This window comes from Chrysoperla carnea, chromosome 3 (genome assembly GCF_905475395.1).
Source record: "Chrysoperla carnea chromosome 3, inChrCarn1.1, whole genome shotgun sequence".
In the NCBI taxonomy this organism is placed as follows: Eukaryota; Metazoa; Arthropoda; class Insecta; order Neuroptera; family Chrysopidae; genus Chrysoperla; species Chrysoperla carnea.
In genome coordinates this window covers 16,079,966-16,101,321 of record NC_058339.1, presented here as the reverse complement: position 1 = coordinate 16,101,321, position 21,356 = coordinate 16,079,966, and the positions used below count along the sequence as shown (strand labels likewise).

The window sequence follows — 21,356 nt, the reverse complement described above, 5'->3', positions numbered from 1 at the left end:
TCAATATTTCGTGTTTTAAGATCCCCCTAAAAATTTTTTGTTTTAAAAGTATGTTAGGTTAGACTAGAGTGACTGTCTTTGGGGATGGAGAGGATCCCCGGCTACTCCAGTCGTCAAAGAAAGGCTGATTTCTAATCCGATTTGTAAATATCGACCTGTAAACTAATAAAGTAGAACCAATGTTCTACGAAACTGTCCAGGCTTCTTTACTTACTGATTGGCATAAAATCGAGGATTATTTTGTTTATAATTTTTAATATCTTCCTGGCTTACTATCCTGTTGGCTATTAATCTGTGCATGTTACTAAATAATTTTGTGTTGACTTTTTAAATATTATTTATTAAAATAACTTATGTAGGACAATCTTTATTTTTAGATAATACCAAACGATCTGAATCGATATTAAAACCAGCTAAAACACTATATATTTCAGCTCTTTTATTTGCATTTATTTCTCTTGTTCGACCCAATATCCACACCAAATCTAAAAATAGGCAAAAAAGTTTGTGATTTTTTTATTAGACATATTCCATTTGTAGAACATCTCGTTAGCCATTCTAATATATGAAGTAAGAACAGTTTTTATGGACGTTCTTATGTACAAGACAAAGAAAAACTCTTCAGACAATTTATTGTGTGTGATGCGCGCAATCATTTCATTTGATTTAGGTGGGAGTGGCATCTCACTATTTTATCACATTGGTTATAAATCATTTAGTCCGAAATAAAAGTGAATCGTGATTTTAAAATAAAAAGCCCTATTAATGTGAATCGTTTTTTTGGATTATATATTGTTTTATATAAAAATACTGACCAGAATGTGCAATTTTTAAATTAGAACACGTCCATAATATTGCATAATTATTATAATCAGTATGCAATATTTGATATGTGCCAGCGCCAGGCATTAGACGTGCAATTGTTGTTGGTAATCGTGTTGATTGTATTTGATACTTTAATATGGTTGGATCTTTTTTGGATTGTATTGCTACACCTTTACTTGGCGATGATGGCTCACCAGTTATACGATTTACTAAATTTGTTTCAACATCTAATTTTGTGTCATCTTTATGATTCATACTTATGTCTAACGTTGTACATGATGATGTTAATTCCATTAAATAAAATGAACGTTCTATTTCATACCATTTACCAACAAACTATAAAGAAAAAAAAATTTTTTTGATAATTATTCAACAAAACTAGTTTTATCGTATGAGCTCATACGATGAGCCCTCCTCTTGTAAATATTTCCAATGGCTCAATGTCTAAATAATTCAAATTATGTTAAAAAATTTGCACATCGTACATAACATTATTTGGCTAAGTTAGAGCTATTTGCCCGGATAGCGAATAAAGCTATAGATCGAATTCCAAAGTGACGTAGAGATTTTTTGATTCATATGGCTCTTCTTTGAATCAGTTGATTCAAATTGACTGGTATGACCGCCTTCTGGGCATTGACGTAGCATATTTAATTTAAGTCAATTAAGAAATGGAAAAATTTACTTTATTTTAGCAGTAGCACTTATTGTAGACGCTGAGTGGGTTTCGTGTGCATTTACTGGTCCTACCAAAAGAGGAGTGTATTTCGACGTATTTTGACCCGCTGAATCCGAATTTTCAATTTGCTCATCGCTCAGAGCATGGGGAAAATTGTTATAAACAAATTAATTGTTTATACGGCCATAGCTCCTAAAGTTCCTAGTTGTTTATTTATCATTACCATGTCTTTAATTGAAGATGAGGTTAGGGAATTAATTTTAGTATGTATATCTCGAGATATCAACTTTCGATATTAATAAACTTTTATGTCCTTCATTTTTAAAATTTGACTCTGGACATAACTCAATATTTTTTGGAACCCTAATTTGACGCTCAAAGCTAGCGTCAAGCGTCATCAGGTTAAATCTTAATGCAAATAATTTATCTAAGTAATAAGTTCTTATATCACGAACTTTTTCTTTAAAAAACTTAAAGTTAATAGAAAAGTGATAGCATCGACATGTCGTGGATCAAATTAATCATGACTTCTTAATCTCGACCACAACCTTTGGTGTCAACTTACACTTTTTCTATTAAGTTTCATAGTTAAAAATAAAAAAGAAACTGCATCCGAATTGCCTACTAGACAAATAAATTCAAAGTAAATTTATATAAATTGTATTTAAGTATCTTCAAAACTTATCATGAATTATGTTACTGAACCCTAAATTAAAGTATGTCTAGATTGAATTAGGACAGGTACCGGACACAAGAACACCTAGCTAGTATGTTTTTGCGTATTATTTTGATTTCTAAAGTTAGTTGGACATGAGTTTGGCTAATCTGAGTCAAATATCGGATACAACGGGCCATTACATTGTTTTTGGCAAATCATATTTTAACAAAAAAACATTTAAATAAATTTTGTTCACGTACTAATAAGACTTGAAGACTTTAGAACTAAGAATAAAACAATAAAAAGTAACAAAATTATATATGAATTTTCACTGTCATAATTAAATATGCAAGTTATCAATCAAATGCCCCCTGCTTTGATCTTAAACCGTGACACTGTCTAGTCTAGTCTAGTTTTTTTTCATACGTATATTTCATTAAATTTTTTAGTCTAGTTTTTTTTTTTTTACATATGAAAATTCAATAAAAATATATATTGGAAAATATAAGGTTTTACTGACCCTTGTAATATTAAAATCTTTCATCGTTTGATACTTTGGACAGTTTCCAATTCCAGTAGCAAATCCATAATTTAAAAAAATAAATATTAAAGTTAAAATTACAATAAAATGATAATATTTTAAAAAACTTTTATTTACACTCGTATTATACATTGCGTTTATTTATTTATATTTATTAATAAGTTAATTAATTATTGTAAACAATGTTCATATTGTTAAATTACATATTTAATAATCAAAAAAGACTGTTGTATATTTGTTTGTTACAAACAAATTGTCAAAAGCCAGTAATAATATGTAAATATATAAATATTTTATTTAACATTTTTAATAAATATTAAATACGACGTATTGCTTTTCAATATTTCCACACTATAGGATGTGTCCAATATGGTATATTTTACTTATTTCACACTTAGGTAACCAGCCAAATTAAATAATAGAACCCAAATAGCCAAGAGAAAATGAAAGCATCTTATAAATATCACATTATTCTAATCGCAAAATCCCCAGAGCATTCCACGTCGAGTTTCAAAATATGTGAACAACACACCTATTGAGAGTAAAAAAAAAAAAAATTATAAAAGATAATAAATGAGATTTCTAAGATATTTCGAATTAAATTTCGATTTTGCCGCAAATTCATAGATCAAACGTTGTATCGAATGGAAGTTATTGGATTTATTTCTGTATGGCATTTATGTAATTCGCTTCGAATACCTATATGTAGTATCCACCAACGCTGTATATATTTGCTGGTGCAAGGGAGAGATAACAAGGGATACCAAGATAACCTAACACCACCCTCCTTACAGGACCTACAAGTGAGATAATCAGAGATCCCCATGTTATGAAGGTGGTATAGGTAGTTCAATCGACTTCTAGCTATGGTTATATAGTTGAGTTTATCGCATGACTTGGGCAAAGTCCCGGTAATCAAGATCTACTTGTCATAGTCAACCCTTAATTCGATAAATTACGGCACATCTTAACAAAACAATAAAAATCGACACTCATTAACTATTCATTGAATTCAAAATCCCACAATTAAAAAGCAACAGGTATACCACGAAGTTAGAAGAGAAACTTGGACCGAAAACTAATCTCATTAAGGATTTTGATAAAATGATATATTTTGAGACAAACTATCCACTTCAAATCAGGTCAAATATTGACCTATGACTTGGCATCGATTTAGGAAAATTAAGAAAAGTCATTGAAATAACTTTTATACTTTATAGTATTAGAATATATTATTTTTAATACATCCTACTTATTTCTAATACATCTTTCAAAGATGTTAACACTAGCGGCTTTAGAGGTGGGACGCCTGGTTTTCCAGGGTGCCGCGCCTGCTAGCTCAATTTAGCCACTTATTAATATAATAAATGAACGTAATTCTTACCTTACAAACAGAAATTATTTTTCTATTACTATAGCTCTTCAAGTTAGAAATATTATTATCCTTGGTAGAATTATAGAAATTGTTCCTATATATATTATTCCCTTGGTAGAATTAGACAATTAAGAACTTATCAATATTTTTTATAGACACTCTATATTATTATTTAAATATAAAACTTTCTACCGCAAACACTAAAACATAAACAATTTCTTCGAATTAATATTGTTTATTATGTATGCTATTCAAAATAATGCAAACATTGTTTTAAATACTTTATATAAATACATTTTATATCGATATCAATAATTTATACACAAATCGTAAATTCGTAGTAGTTTAATTAAAATATTCTTTAAATAAATATAAAATACCTTTTAAAGGCTTTATAGTAGCAATTAAGTACTACGAACTCCAGCAGTCAACAATAAGTCTGTCTGGTAGTTGATTCATTAGAAATAAGTAAATAAAATCATTTTGGAACATTTTTTGATCTAAGCGATATGAAAATTGTTTATAATTGGAAAAAAAAATAAAAAAGGTTTATTTATTTTATGTATAATTCACGAAGTATAGATACAAGGAGTCCGAACGCAATGTTGAATGAATGGTCTCAATTTAGGGGACAGATAGGTACTTACGTCCTGAATTCAGTGGCAGAAAAGAAAACTATGATCGGGGTTTATTATTATGTATATGAAACACCTTCCCATTTCTTTTTATTACGTCCTGAATTCTTACGTAGCCCAGTGACAGAAAAGAGAACTACGATCTGGGTTTATTTAACCTCTCAACTCCGTGTCTGCGCACAATGAGTCAGACTGGATTGAGGATTTGAAATTCGAATCCATAAAGTAAAGACAAGTGTCTACAGGTTCGAGGTTACAAAGGAGCACACGCGTGAAGTTTTTAAACAAACATAAAATTAATTGTGTAAGTATGCAACAAATTACAGTCAGTTGATATTGACATTTGTACAGTTATTGAAATGTACGACAGTCTAATTCATATAAATTCTGCAGGAAGGGACAATTTTAATAAAAAGAAACAGCAAGCCTTGGAACTTTCAATAGTCAAAGAATAAGAAAAGGACCCAGAAAGTTACTAACAATTAACGAGGTACTCTAGTAACTTAGAAATAAGAGAAATACTGAATGGATCCATCTACGTTTTTCGGAGAACTACCCCAAACAACCAAAGAAAGTTTACAACCAAATTTTTGAAACTGCCTAAGGGCGCAAAATTTATTAATCCTCCTCTGACTATGCACATATAGTTTACCATACATTTCCGCCAAAATGATGAGTTTATTCATTTTCATATGAGTCAAGAACACCAATAAAAAAGTGAATGAGATAGATAATTGTTCATATGACACTCTGTATACAATGTTGTTTGTGTATTTTATCAGCCGATTTATATTGTAAAATTATAAAGTCCAATACAATTGAATTTTAAAAGGATATGAATCAGCAAAATGCGAGAATAATTATTTAAAAATAATATAATTACATTTTAATATAATTATTGTGTTTTTAGTCTTTACCAAAGTTAGTACCAAATACGCATAGATTTCAAATTTTTAATTAGAATTAATCTTTTAATTCTTTTATAAATTTAAACAGGCAATTTGAATCATATCTTTCAATTATTTTCATTATTATTTAATAAAAATTTGCTCTTGAATGAGAAAAAAATTTATATCTAAGAAAATTCAAATCGTATGTTTTTAAAAATAATAAAAAAATCATGAAGAATTGTTATCTTATATATTTTCATTTAATAAAATTTACGAATACAAATATTAGTGACATTTTTTATTTTTATTTCAATTTCTTGCAATTGTTGAAAATTGTGGTCCCAAAAATTGTCCCATTATCTACAGTGCATTAATTTTCAAACGCAAAAAAATTTTGTTTTGGAATTTGATGATACTCGGTGGATGGGTTAATTTTGATCCAAAAAGTATAAAAATCTTGGTAATTTTATGATTCGATGCAGAGTTTCTGAGATTTCCCAATTATTCGATCGATTTTAGTCCGTATCTCAAAAACTATTCGATCAGTCAAAAAATGCACCCGATTTTTGTACTTTTTGGGTCAAAATTACCTTATAAACTGAATTTTATCGAAATTGGAGATTAAAAAAATGTTTCGATTTTTTGCAATTTTTTTAAGGGGTACCCCTTTGAAAAAATCGAGAAAATCGGGAAAAAAAATTTTGTTTTGGAATTTGATGAAACTTAGTGGACGGGGTAATTTTGATCCAAAAAGTATAAAAATCAGGTTAATTTATTGATTGGATGCAAGGTTTCTGAAATATCGCAATATTTGGATCGATTTTAGTCCGTATCTCAAAAAATATTGAACCAGTCAACAAATGCACCTGATTTTTGTACTTTTTGGGTCAAAATTACCTTATAAACTGAGTTTTATCGAAATTGGAGATTAAAAAAATGTTTCGATTTTTTGCAATTTTTTAAGGGGTACCCCTTTGAAAAAATCGAGAAAATCGGAAAAAAAATTTTGTATTGGAATTTGATGAAACTTAGTGGATGGGGTAATTTTGATCCAAAAAGTATAAAAATCAGGTTAATTTAATGATTTTACCTATTGATAACTGGGAGTTGCAACTCGCCAACTGGCAAAAGTAATACGTACTGATTAAAATCAGAAGAAGACCCGAATTCAGTAGTTAAAATTTGGACTACCAGATGGATATACTTGTACTTACAATTTTTTAAGACCAATAAAGATATTCAAATCAGATAAATTCCGCCAACTGGCGATAAAAATTTGTACTATTAAAAAGGAAGTAGACCGCTTTTTGAGTAGTTCCAATTTGTACCACCTGATACTTAACATTTATCAGCGAGTAATGGTAAGTGAGTATCATGGGCAAAACTTAAAACAAAAAATTAAAATCCATAAAATTGTGAACAAAAGGGAGGATAAGTGAGGGCTATAGCGTGATTGAATTGCCCAGCAGAGCGGGCGGTTATTTGCTAGTAATACTATAGATTTCCAAGTACAAATTGTTTCAACAGTAAGCGTTTATCATTTACATATTTTGTTTGTACCATCTATGTACAGTAGCGTATGTCTATAGTGTTTTAAGCATTTTGCATTACTTTAAGTCAATTCGTATTGCCAACTGATTAATATAAATAAATTATAAATTGACAAGTAAATAAAAACACTACAAATAAGCACTGAAATTTTAATTGACATTTAATTACAATATAGAAAAAAATAAATGAATTTACGTAATTTTTGGTTATAATTAATTAATTATTTACTTATGTTATGGTTAAGCAATAATTAAGAATGGTTAGCGGAATAAATAAAAAGGTTCGTTATAAAAAATTTTATATTAAATATAATTCTAAGATATATATAAATATATACTAAAAAAATATATATACTAAATATAATTCCAAGATATATATTTTATAACTAGATAAGGTTATTTTACACGTCCTTACAAAAATTTTTTTAACAAGCTTTAACCAATCGGCTAGAATGTTAACATATGATTTTCATATTGTGTAAAAAACAATGTTAATAAATGATTTAATTATTTAATTTTAACTCTAATATTTATACTCTTTCATGTAATATGTGAATTTGCTGCTTCTTAACAATATTTTGGCACTGCATAATATGCCAAAACGTTCAAGTTAAGAAATAAATTTACCGTAAAATTTTAGGGTGAGGTTTCGGGCACTATCGTGTGTCTAACATGAGTCTCACGTTAAAATAATTTGGAATAAATGATTAGTGTGAACAGATTATTATCTAAGTTTTTCGAGCTTTTTTCAGATTTTCTGAGAATTCAGTGAACGAACACAATTACAGAGTTAAGAAAAAAGCCAAAAAAATCCCGCAAACCCAAAAGCATGGCCAACCGGTTGTAGATTTGAAGTAACAAATTACGTACTTATCCATTTTTAACTGTTAACCCTGTGATTGCATGGGGTTGAGCTAGCAATGGTCTGCAGGTTTTTCGGCTTTTTGGCTAAGATTGTGATTACGTTCATTGACTAATCCTCAGAAAAGATCACCTGAAAACAGTTCAAAAAACTTAGATAAGATTTTTACACGCTAATTATCTCCAAATTATGTTAATCGAGACTCACGCCAAACCATAGAGATACTACCATAGAAGTAAAGTTGCCACCCAAACGATTAATCGCAGTAGAGAGAGACCAGATAAGATAGGCGTGTATAGCTAGCTGTCTTCATTTCTCTAATAAATGCTATAATCATAATAGTATGTATATACATAACATTCGTAGTCCCACGCCAGCTTTAACCATAATAGTATAAACAAAACATGTATTGTTTGCGCGCTTAATTGTAATTGCAATTATTATTGGCTGCGAGAATTACTAGTAGAGAGTATACTTTACCTAGCTACAGTTAACTTGACTAGTATGTATATGTTTCTCAAATTTCAAAACTTCTTCCGTATTAATAAACTTATACTGTAAAGACTAGTAACGGTCGACTTTACCTAGAAAGAATCAACTCTTACTTTTAACCAAATTTAATTACGCCATTCACTGGCAAGCCCACTCGCCGAGCAAGTTGATCGAGTCCACACATTGGCGAACGGGCTCGGTGAACCTGGACGTCTGATTAATTTGTATAAATTAGCCAGTTTCCACAACTATGAATTGACTATCAACAGTGTTCGTATATCTAACGAACTGACTTAGATTACGACGTAATTAGTCTATCACTACAGTTAGTTCGAGTTGGTTTGTTGTTTATTCAAAAACTCCTAATTTTTGAACGTTTAATTTTTTAATGTCTGATGGAATTTGGAAATTCAAATACAAAAAAATAGCCGATTTTTGAATAACAATAATAGTTTATTTTATACCTATAAGAATGAATTTTTGTTGACGTCGAGTTGAGACAAAGTTATTGAAATAAATACCACGATATCATCTATTTTTATTTCGAGTATCGTGGTATTTAATTTAATAATTAGTTTATACCTCTTCTGTCTAATATTCAAATTATGCTACTAACATTTTTACTTCCGGTTATATTTCCATAGGTGATAATCACATGCGTACTAAATAATATATACACAATGTTGATTACATATGAAGATTTAAATGAATATTTGTACAAATGTGTCTGATAAATTTTGAGATCATAATATTAATTTATATAAATTGATGAATTTAATTTATAAAGTTGATTAGGTCATTTATTTTTCAATAGTTAATCAAATAAACAGTTTTTTTTACTTACTGCTTAGCTTGAAGCACCAACAAATATCTAAATTTTAACTTCAATTGTGTGTTGTTTTTATAAAGTTTGTATTTGTTGTTTCCAAAAATTTTAAAGCATTAACCAAAATAACATTGAAAAACTAATCTGTCTATGTTGCATAACATTATTGTGTTGCACTTATTACTTTTATAATTGTTTAAATATCCCGCTATTTTTTTTCGAAAACACATATGTTTTTTGTGATTTAAAGAAAATTTGTAAAATTTTATAAAAGTAACTTATTGTTAATCGAATTGACTGTTTTAGATTTGGAATTATTTGTATGACTCAAAAGGTCAACAAAAGTAAGGCCATTCTAAACAAGTTTAAAGTCAGTAAATTTTTCAATGTTATCAGGTTTTTATTTAAATTTTATATGAATATCGAACTATACATAATTGAAACTGCTTTTTTTTTCTTTTTTTTTTTTAAATATTAGGATCAATTTAAATGTCTGTTTGGTCAACAAGTACGGCAGGTATAGGAGATTCAGGTGCATTTTTCAATCCGTTAAGGCGCAATCAAAGTAGTGGAGGAAATTGTTCATGGTATAATCAATCGTTACTGTTAAATAATAGAGTAAGCATTATATATATTTTTGCAAGACTTTTTAGTATATAAAATGACTAAGAAGAATTTTTTGATCCTACTTAGAAAAAATTCTCGCGTTCGAAAATGTTTATATTTTTCTATACACAAACACACTTACATTATCGAACTAAGATTTCCGATAACTGCGCATAATTCACTCACAAAGGGCGAGACTATAGTTCGCAATATATCTTAAGTACAAAGCTCGAAAAAAAAAAAAAGGATAAGAAAAGATATACGGTTTTAATTTTTGTTGCTTTAAAGCGATACAGCGAATGTAGCATCGAATGTAGGTAACATGTACATTAGCGAAAAAGTTTGTGGAACCAACCTTATATCCATTCGGTACACATGTTCATTATAGTGATTTAATCCCATACCCACCCTCAATGGTTGTAAACCGTCCATTCACAGCATTTTCATAACATATTTGAAATATATCCCTTGTAGGTAAACAACTTTTAGCTCTGTATGGGTTAATCTGCGGAGACTATTGACTAAAATCGGCTTTGGGTTCTCATTGATATATGTACCTAATTCGCTTTATCATTAAGTCCAAAGTTATCAAAAAATATTCGTTACCATCCGGACTATAAAAATCAAGTATTTCAATCAATCAAAATTCTTTTTGAAAACCATTATATTTTTCATTCCAAACTTTGTAATCCTTTAAAAAAGTAAGAAAAATGATTATAATAGTAGTACATTGTTCTCTATCTAGCAATATAAATTCTCATCAGTAAGAATGTCACAAATGGATGATGGAGGCGGTGGAAATGGTGGAGGCGGTGGTGAAGGTTTACATACACCTTCATATTTATCATGGCGTAAATTACAATTAAGTCGTGCCAAATTAAAAGCATCAAGTAAAACATCTGCACTATTATCAGGTTTTGCAATGGTTGCAATGGTTGAAGTACAATTAAATAGCGATACAAAAGTACCACAAGAAGTGTTAGTTGCATTCGCTATCTGTACAACGTTACTCGTTGCTGTACATATGTTAGCATTAATGATATCAACATGTATTTTACCAAATATTGATGCTATCTGTAATTTACATTCGATATCGTTGGTACACGAATCACCACATGAACGTTTACATTGGTATATTGAGACAGCATGGGCATTCTCAACATTATTAGGTCTATTATTATTTTTATGTGAAATTGCAATTTTATGTTGGGTCAAATTTTATGATTTCTCGAAAACAGCTGCATGGTCTGCATCAATTGTTTTGATACCAGTATTAGTTATATTTTTAGCGTTTGCAATACATTTTTATCGATCGTTAGTTGAACATAAATATGAGACGACAATTAGTGGTATACGTGAATTAGAGTTAATTAAGGAACAAATTGAACGTGGTGGTGATGACTTGTTGTTATCACAAAATAATGGATCCACTAGACCTGGTACTGGTTATAATGAAATTAATCAATTGATTAATACACATGTTGTCTAGTGTTACGCATGTTTTTTATTTTCGATTTTAAACCTAATAGTGCAGTTCAATAAACTCCCAAGGATGTTATCTGACTTTTAATTCTAATTATTCCAAGTTTATTTGTAGATATTTACTTATTTTAAACACTTTTATTTGATCGTAATTAATGTACTTAAAATTAAATTTTTAAATTATTTCATAAATTTTTATCTTAATCTTTCTGTTTTCAAACAAAACAATTATCATGTTTAATTGGCTAATCAATTTAATCAAGTTAAACTAAACAACTAAAATTATTTTTAATAAATTCATACCTACTTATCTACCTATACAGTTTGGCAATCATCTCGTTAGCCATTTATAATATATGAAGTATGACGTTCTTATGCATAAAACAAAGAAAACACAGCTGTGTTATATATCAATCGCATAGCAAGGCAGGTTTGGTGTGTCTATTGACAGCGATCATACCACATATGAGAGAAAGCATGATCGCTGTCAATAGATACCCCAAATCAGACTGGCTATGTGATTGCTATACAACACTGGTGTGTTGTTTTCTACTCTTCTTACTTCATATATTATAAATGGCTAACAAGATGGTTGCCAAACTTTAGATTAGTTCTGTAAGTCGATATAGTACCCCTTATTTTATTTATTTAAAATTCGTTAATTGAGCGCTTTTCTTTACAATTTTTTTTCCACCAATGAAAATTTAAGAGGATTCTTAAAAAAAATTATAAAGTTTCTCCCCAATCAAAGAATGTTTATTTGTACATAACAGCCTTAAATAAAAATGATGTTCTACACACCATCAAAATTTGGAACAAATAAAAACAGACATACATAATATTCTACTCCAGCTCAAGTGGTTAATAATTTTTTTACTTCTCGAAAAGCTTTTGGTGACTTTTTTTATATTTATTGTACCTGTAGAAATTAACCATTATATAATTGGACTGTCTAGTCCTACCACTTTTCTAGCCACATTAACTTACTATTGTATCATATTTTATAGTTTTTGTTTTTTCTTCGTTATTTTACCGTATAAATTTATTATTATGCACTTACATTAGTTCAATTACAAGCATCCTTAAGACGATTTTTTTAAATTTTAATAGAATTATGTAAAATTTTAGTTTGCTTATTTATCTACCTCTTTTTACAGTTTATTTCAATCACTTATTTTAGCTCTTTGTCTATTTATCTGAACTATTTTATGTTATAAAGACGTCGTATGTTTCAAAATTTTGTTTCTGATTTAAATAAAATCTAAAAATTAGGTTCAGTTTAATCAGTTTAATCAGTGCAATATCAAATATTTAAATAGTAATAATTAAAATGAATGCTTATTTTCATACAACATAAAAATGGTTGATTGATGTTTTAAGATATATCATATATCCGAACTCAAATTTCGAATAAATTAGATCGCTAACACAATCTTCGTGAATTCTGATCAACGACAAAATTTCAATTATTTGTCTACTATCTTTAAAAAAAAAAAAAAGCATGGAACTAATTCGAGAAAATAATTATCTATATTTTATTAGAATTAACATTCGTACTTATCAGGATGTACACAAATAACTTGAAACGTCAAAAAATTTTATTAAATAAATAAATATTGATTTTTCACTATGTTTTCCGTAAACATTCATCGTGTCGCTTGAAAAAGATTGTTTTTCGATGTCACTTGCCAGATAACGAATTAAATAATGAAAACAATTTTTCTTCTCTCCGGGCGGAAAGTGTTAACTTTCGTCCCGTTGTGCTAAACACACCACGGAAGCAAACAAAGAATGTCTCAGATCCCATGCTTGTGATCCTCGGCTAATGAACATGACATCTGAGACATTCTTTACTTTTTCTCCCTAGATGTGTAATATCCTTCGTATCAGTGTTGGATTGAAGGTGTGATAAGTCGTAGTACCTATCAAATTTATATATGTATTCTCTATCTCTATATCATTAAAATCACACCATTTAAAACATTCTAAGTGTTATTAGTATAACATTGCATGTGATGAGTAAACTTAGAAGGTTTTAAACTGATACGATTTTGATGATATATAGAGTATACTTATTTCCAATAAAATGATCAGTGTTTCGTTACAATTCGATCGTTAAGACTTTCATATTGATTAATAATAATGTGATGCCTTACTAAAAAAAAATTTTAAAAGACAATAAATAAAGTAAATGTAAATAATAGGTATATGTTTCACATGATTTTATTTGAAGGAATCTCACTTACTATTAAATAAATAAAGAATTTATATTATTTATAAAATTTATATCAAAATATATTGTAAATACTTAAAATATTAGTTTAGTAGTATATTTGTATATCTATATCAAATAAAATACATTATTTATATAAACGTTTTTAATACATTTTTGTTTATGCATATGCTCAAAGCATATATACCCGACTTAGTTTAGAAAGGAAAAATTTGGGAACTTCAAAGTGTGTTTTCGAGCCCTGTGAACTTTTGGCCGTTGTCAAGAAAAAAAGTCAAGAAACATGAAATTTTACATAGCTTTTGGGGGGATGATTTTTCGTAGAAATACAGTTGTTTGAAATTGTAAAATCTTTTGTTTTTTTTAATTTTCCTTTAATACTTTTGAGTAGTATATAAATGTCACAGTAAATATTACAAAAAAAATAATAAAATGATGCATGAGTTAGAGTAAAAATCATTTACTAGTAGTTAAATAATTTTTTTAAATTTTTATACATTTATGTTACATTATTTATGTTTTTGATGCTCTTCCATTGATTTTTTGATGATATCTTCTGGATCAACTAATTTAACCTAAACAATGTTGATGAATATTATAATCAGAAAACAAGTTAATAAATCCGATAAGCTAAAATTTATGACCATTAAAGCCAATTTATTAGCTTGTAACTATTCGTTGTGTGCGTAGTCATGGTAGGGATAATAAAATCGATGCCAGCGCTTTAAGTGAAAAATTTTGGAGATAAAGTGGGCTGTTATGACTAATTTGCAATTATTTACATGTTAATGATATAGAAACTGTCAAATTAAAATGATTGAAAAACACTAATTAATTAAACTTAATGCATTAAAAATTGTGAAAATAAGAAATCAAATTGTACAAATATTATTTTTCAAATGTTAATTATCGTAATTATTTATTTAAATTTGTGAAACAAGAATATTAAATTTTAAATGTAAGTTTTCAATGCAATCCACACAATTATATATGCATCCATTAATTCTATAATTAAAGTAGTGTATCGTTGTCATGGAAACGAAATTCACGCTCGGAGCGAATACGTAGTTACAAATTCCCAGGTAACCAGATTTCTTGGAATCTTTTTTTGGAAAACTAAACATAAACAGTCGTCTATTTTTGTTTTTCTATTTCTTCTATTGCCTGTATTGATAATCACCCGATTTTCACTCACAGAATCAAGTTATTTTGTTTTGATATTTTTTTTTTTTTTTTTAAAGGAGTGTATCAAACCCACTCTCAAGATCTAGTTTATGTATATCGGTGCATTTTTGTCCAGGAGATACTTAAGTTTGAGAGTTAAAAATGTCTTTCCGAATCTCTCAAGAAAGTGGACAATTTAAATAATGGAAATAATAATAGGATATATACCAATTTATCTTTAAACTTATTTTTTTAATTACCGGTGGTATTGGGTATTCCGTTGGATTTAAAGCTGACTGTCTAAATGGAATTATAATTATGGTACTGACTTTACACATATCATCTATCCATAACCCTTCTTGTAATTGACCAACATTTAAATGATAAAATCGACCCTTCCCATGTTTCAAACCTGCTTTAAATTCCCCTTCGTACCTGTTGCCATTGGCTGTAAAAATAATTTTTATTTATCTATCACGTATACTGTGAGTTTTTTTTATCTTGATAGTACATAAGAGATAGCTAGCTATAAACTGATATCACAGCTGAAAAGAATGACCCAAAATTAATGGGTTTCAAAAAAAATCCCAATAATATCGGATCAAATGTGCCTATGTTATCATAGGCTCCGCTTCCACAATATATATAAGAAAACATACTTTGAACAAACATTCCAAAGCCATTATATAAATCATTCTCCCAATCCCCATCGTAATATGAACAATCTGCATACCACATTCTACCATAACCGCTACGTTTCCCTTTTACAAAATTTCCAATATACATAGAACTAGTCCCATCATCATTGTAATAATATTTAGTACCATTACCATGAAACTTATTATTTTTCCATTCACCCACATAATATAATTGATGTGATATTTTATCTTTGGCCAATTTCGCATAAGTGCCATAACCCTCGCGAATATGATTATTAAAATCACCTTCATATACTTTTGTACCATGATTTGTAATCAAACGCCCTTTTCCTTCAAGTTTCAATAAAGTCAGAAAATAGTAATATGGGCAATGGAATCATAAGATTTAGTATAAAAATTTTAATTAAGTTTTAATTTTACCTTGATAAACATTATTGGCCCATTCACCAACATATACATCTCGAGAAACTGTATAAACCGTATTTTGTAATCCCGTTTTTTTGGTAGCAGCATATGCAGATACCCACCACACTTTGGGTTTCTTATGATTGTGTAAAAATGGCATTTTTCATTAATTCAATAAATAACATTGTTAAATTATTAAAGTAAATATGAGAGAGTTTGATACAAAAAAATTTTTTAAATTGTTCGTATGTAAGGTGATATGTCGTAGTACAAAATACTATTTTCCGCTGATCAGACCTAAAAAGCAAGTTGAAATATAACATCATTAGGCAATGAAAATTTATCTCTTATTGGAAAATCGATCGAATAGTTGCTGTGCGTAGTTACGTACAGCAACGTAGTTTCAAAAACATTTAATTCTGTTGCGCGATCGCAACGATTTTTTGCAACGGACTCTTTCTCTATATTCTGATGCATACATTATAATACGGTGCAGTTTCATCAAAATTTATTCAGTAGTTTTTCGCGAAAGCATAACAAACAAAATAGTCGCAAAATATGGATAAAATTAAAAATATCTTTATTTATTTTATATTAATTGGAAATGGAATATACTGTCATCTAAATCTATCCATGTTGTACTAATAATAGGGAATATTCATGAAATTTAAATTTGGTTCAAATATTTTTCTTCCGTAACTTTAATGGCTGGACATTTCAACTAAACCATTATAAGGGCATTTAAAAATTTCTAAAATGGAAATTCAAACTTTTATACGGACGTGACATCATAGTACGGGCTTGTCAAATTTGTTGATATACTGTATGATATTAATTACTTACATTTTATATGATATTTGATTAAATTATACTATTCTACGGCTTTTTATTAGAAAACTTAATAATAACGAGTGTAAATTCTGTGTTGTAAATTCATTTTTTTAAAGTGTAAATTATACATTGAACTGTCAAATTTGACAGATCACGTACTTATACGTCATCAACAGAGAGCGCCAAAAAAACTGCGTTTAAATATCTCAAAATTATAATGTATTAAGTGTAAATATTTTGTTACACTTAAATACAACATTTATAAGCAGTATTTATATTTTTTACTTTGTTATAACGGTGTAAACAATGAATTAAAAATATAAAAAAAATACATAAATATTCCCTATTTGTCCAATTTCGTTGATAGTCTAAACACCTCTTTACACTGCACGGATCGCCATTTTGCTTAGTGGTTACATCTGCTGAACGCAACCATTGTAAATAAGATTATTTAAATAAAAAAACATGTACCCAATTTTCCAAAAAGTGAAGCCGTCACTTATTTGTATAAGTTGTCAAATTATATTTGTATAAAGAAATTTATTAGTACACAAGCAAGTGCAACATAACGGATTTTAAATTAGCTATAATTATTACTATTTTATTTTCAAACAAAACCCTAAATATTAAAGGGTAAATTAATTGTTTAAATTTTTCTAACCTTATATACATTGAATAATGTCATCAAATGGATTAAAACGAACCAGATGGTCGTCAAATGATAATAATTCTACATTAAATTCATTTACAAATGATTCAAATGACGATGATTCGAATGATGAACCACCAACTAAAATACAAATAAAAACAAATGATCTCACTAATTATTTACCAACAAGTAATAAATACATCAATGATTTATTACAACAAATTGATGAATTAAAGCAAAAAGTACATGATTTAGAAGAGCAACAAAATAAAATCGAAGATAAAACACCATTATTAACAATTAAATATCAAAATGAAAGTGTTGCTGATAAATATAATAAACAAATTGTGCCATTTTTAAAAGAAACATTTCAAGATAGTGATATTAGTTGTCAATTGACTTCGATTAAAGTATTTGAAAAAAAGATACCGGATAATAATGAAGTAGAAGTGATAGAAATTAATGACGAATCACAAAATGTTGATGAAATAATATTATCTGATAATTGTACTGATGAAAGTCCAGTTGTTGTTGATGATATGATATGTTTAGATACAACACCAAATGTTTTAACTGATAATACTGATGATGTTCAATATAATGTATTATCAGCGCCAAAAAATCAAAAAAATAACATAAGTAATTTTAGTTGTTTTAATTGTGGTGATCAGGATGGCGTTAAACATAATTTAAAAGATTGTCCACTCCCTAAAAATTGGGAGCGAATAAATGCAGCACGGAAAAAATTTAAAGATGTTCAAACACATAATCAACGTTATCATGTTGCTGATAATGATGATAGTCGATTTGCTGCGTTTAAACCAGGTGGTGAATTATCTAGAGAATTACGACATGCATTAGGTTTAAAATCGAAAGAAATACCGTTACATATTTATAAAATGAGAATGTTAGGTTATCCGCCTGGATGGTATCAAGAGTTAGTTACGCATAATGATACGTTATCAATGTTTACTGATAATCAAAACGAGAGTACAATTGATAATAATGGCACAATTGATACATCAAATATTATTGTCAAGGATTCCATGATTATTGAATATCCAGGATTTAACGTTCCATTAAAGAAGGATATGAAAGATGTAAGTATTTTTATTTTACAATACTAATAAAATCGTGATAACTAACAAAATTAACTTCTTAAATACTCGGTATACATTTCAGTTGAATTCATGTTTAAATTCCTTATAGATATTAAGATCAATTTATATGTGCTTAGATTTAGATACATATTTGACGCACAGATTATAATTTATTACATAAATAGATAGGCAACTGTACATGAAATGTTGTCAACAAAAAGCCCCCTGGAGTAAGGCACTTACAGTGAACTATTAAAAAAAAAAGGCGGGAATTAGGTTCTATTCGAAATATTTCTATTCAGTTTATCATTTTTTTTTTTTAAATTTTTTGTATTTATTTGTCTTCTAATTAATTAAAGTGGAGTTTTTTTTAAATAAAACAACAAATATTAATAAAATAATAATTTATTGCAATATTTGAAACAAAATAGCATTTATTTTAATATGACCATTATTAATAACAATTAATTATTAGTTTGATGTAAGTTAAATGCAATGTAATCACAATTAAACACTACCTAAATGTAATCAACACGAATAAGGTAGTTCCTCCGCGACCGTCCAGTCAAAAAGTTTTGGACTAATACTATCATTCAGTGCATTAACTGTGCTATGACTATTATACATATACCATATATTATTTTCACAAGACTGTAGTTCCTCACTACTGTTTCTAGTATACATATAAACACACACACTATGACATATGCCTTTAACATTAGTCTTCATATCTTTTCCACAAAAATCATCGCTAAAACGAGTTATTTATTTAAGTTTTTTATCGAAACTATATGGTAAATAATTTTTATTTTTATTTATATATTTTCTAAATATAGTATTCTACATTATATTAGTTTTTCATAGAGATGGTGGACGTCATTCATTGGTAAATAAATATAATATTTGTAAATTTGTGTATTTTTATACACTTCTCCCATGTACACGTACAAATTGCGTCACTTTTAATTGCTAATATCTCATGTATGGCATGGTAAATCATCTTCTAATTTTAACAGCAAGTGTATTATGAATTAAATATTTTATATTCTGAGTTTTGAGAAATTCTTGGAATATCACTTTCGTGTAGGTACTACCTTAACAAGACCTAAGGGCTAAAATAAACTCAGTACATACCATAAAAAATTATCCAAATTATACCCAGATTTTAAGATAAGTTTAATAATATATTAATATAATTTTAAGGAATATTGGAAATATAAAGTGCCACCGATTCAAGAATGTCACTTGAAACAAAACTTTATATTATACTTAAATCAATGCAGGAATTCATCATCAGTTAATACTAATAAAGACAGCATTATTATTGATACAAACAAAGACAATATTATTGATATTTCAACAGATAATACCGACGATGATGATAATGATGATGATAGACTCAGTGTTGAAATGGAAATTATACCAAATAGTGATGAACCATTACCTGTTCCAATAGACATTACTGATACCAATAGCCAGGTATATATCTTTGTAAATAAATTATTTTGTTTATCGTCACTTAATCTCAGGATACTATTAATGTATAATAATGGATTATTTTGGAAAAAACGCACTAAATAGTAGGGATATTATATTCCAATCCAAGGAAAGAGATGATAACTTTCTTTAAGGTCACCATTTATTCACCCTTCAAGCTGGTCGTCTTTCGTACCAAAATCATTACTTTTGTGATGAAAGAAAATCTTACGGTATTACGCAAACGCCAACAGCGAAATTTCAAATTTTGTTTACAATATGTTTTTAGGTTACATACGTGTGAAAATACATTAATTAATATGAAAGAATGGTATATTAAATTTACTTCGCTTTTTAATGTTCTAGATACATAATGTCACTTATAAAATAGCCCAAAGTATAACGAATCCGAGTTAAATTCTTTTCTTAACCTACTTTACTTAAGAGATGAGAAAAATTTTCACAGCTATCAACATTTTTTTTGCTTTATGTTTTGCAAATAACATGTATGGAGGTTTCATCGTCCTCCATATAGGCCCTACAAGCGTAAATCTTCATAGATCTCTATGTTATGAAGGTGATAGTTTAATTGACAGTGTCCCCTTCAAGAGCTGCTCACCCTTTTTCCAGTGTGCTTTAGTGTCCTTTTTTTTAGTGCGTTTGTTCTTAAAATCAGCACGTATAAATGTATTATCCATTTTAATTAATTTTTCTTTACATAAATAAATCAGGATGAATTACCATCTACAAATAAAATTAATGACAATAATCAAAATGATAATGAAAATGGAGATAGTAATCAAGAAAGTAGTGACGCTTTTGATAATAATGATAATAATACATCATCATCAACGTTCTCAAATAATGATAACAAATCAACACCAACACTTGCTCGTACACCACTCTTATCAAAAGTATCAACATACAGAACATTACCAGAAATGGATAAATTTAGTAAAGATATGGGACCATTAATTATGTTTGAAAATTTATCTGATTCTGTTGGTACATATAATAAAATGAAAGGTTTATTAAGTAAAGTTAGGACGACTTTAAAAAATATACACCCGTATCCATCGTAGTAGCATAGGTTTGTATTTATTTGATTGTTAAAGTCCATCGATAGAGATAAAAAATTGATACATGTAGTAAAAAATTAATGCTTTTTAAATTTTTGTTTTAGTACATTCATCTGACTACTTTAATTATTTACAACGCCTTAGTATCATTGTTTAAGTACAAGTACATTAAATTATGGAAATCGTTCTGCATGTTCTGAAGATGTAATTTTACAAATCATTGTTTATAATTTGATTGTATATTGAATTGTTTATAATGTTGACGTATGTACCAAATTGGAATCATTAAAAAAAAATATATTGACGTATGAAATTATATTTCAAAATTAAATAAATTTT

At 28.2% G+C, this 21,356-nt stretch overlaps 4 protein-coding genes across 7 annotated transcripts; 2 read left to right on the top strand and 2 right to left on the bottom strand.

Moving 5' to 3' along the window:
- Nucleotides 1-73: 73 nt before the first annotated feature.
- LOC123296395 (apolipoprotein D-like) lies at nucleotides 74-2,811 on the bottom strand. 2 transcript variants are annotated; one of them, XM_044877860.1, is made up of 3 exons: nucleotides 2,423-2,478; nucleotides 816-1,161; nucleotides 74-485 (listed from the first exon to the last, which is right to left on the bottom strand). In XM_044877860.1, the coding sequence occupies exons 2-3, from the start codon at nucleotides 1,117-1,119 to the stop codon at nucleotides 352-354; spliced, it is 438 nt and encodes a 145-aa protein (XP_044733795.1). In that variant the 5' UTR covers nucleotides 1,120-1,161; nucleotides 2,423-2,478; the 3' UTR covers nucleotides 74-351. The 2 variants fall into 2 exon arrangements, with proteins under 2 accessions (XP_044733795.1, XP_044733794.1); XM_044877859.1 differs by lacking the exon at nucleotides 2,423-2,478 and adding an exon at nucleotides 2,683-2,811 and having other exon boundaries at nucleotides 77-485.
- A 4,477-nt stretch (nucleotides 2,812-7,288) lies between these two features.
- Nucleotides 7,289-11,577, top strand: LOC123296393 (calcium release-activated calcium channel protein 1-like). Of its 3 annotated transcripts, XM_044877857.1 has the most exons (4): nucleotides 7,315-7,434; nucleotides 9,640-9,729; nucleotides 9,812-9,951; nucleotides 10,685-11,577. In XM_044877857.1, exons 3-4 carry the CDS (start codon nucleotides 9,823-9,825, stop codon nucleotides 11,426-11,428), a joined length of 873 nt encoding a protein of 290 aa, XP_044733792.1. In that variant the 5' UTR covers nucleotides 7,315-7,434; nucleotides 9,640-9,729; nucleotides 9,812-9,822; the 3' UTR covers nucleotides 11,429-11,577. The 3 variants fall into 3 exon arrangements, with proteins under 3 accessions (XP_044733791.1, XP_044733792.1, XP_044733793.1); XM_044877856.1 differs by lacking the exon at nucleotides 9,640-9,729 and having other exon boundaries at nucleotides 7,289-7,434; nucleotides 10,685-11,576; XM_044877858.1 differs by lacking the exons at nucleotides 7,315-7,434; nucleotides 9,640-9,729 and adding an exon at nucleotides 9,334-9,415.
- Nucleotides 11,578-14,163: 2,586 nt separating this feature from the next.
- LOC123295885 (MORN repeat-containing protein 3-like) lies at nucleotides 14,164-16,042 on the bottom strand. Its single transcript, XM_044877345.1, has 4 exons — nucleotides 15,898-16,042; nucleotides 15,478-15,807; nucleotides 15,079-15,266; nucleotides 14,164-14,229 (listed from the first exon to the last, which is right to left on the bottom strand). The coding sequence occupies exons 1-4, from the start codon at nucleotides 16,040-16,042 to the stop codon at nucleotides 14,164-14,166; spliced, it is 729 nt and encodes a 242-aa protein (XP_044733280.1).
- A 1,284-nt stretch (nucleotides 16,043-17,326) lies between these two features.
- LOC123296392 (zinc finger CCHC domain-containing protein 8 homolog) lies at nucleotides 17,327-21,286 on the top strand. Its single transcript, XM_044877855.1, has 4 exons — nucleotides 17,327-18,462; nucleotides 19,666-19,941; nucleotides 20,670-21,028; nucleotides 21,122-21,286. Exons 1-3 carry the CDS (start codon nucleotides 17,392-17,394, stop codon nucleotides 21,018-21,020), a joined length of 1,698 nt encoding a protein of 565 aa, XP_044733790.1. The 5' UTR covers nucleotides 17,327-17,391; the 3' UTR covers nucleotides 21,021-21,028; nucleotides 21,122-21,286.
- Nucleotides 21,287-21,356: the final 70 nt, after the last annotated feature.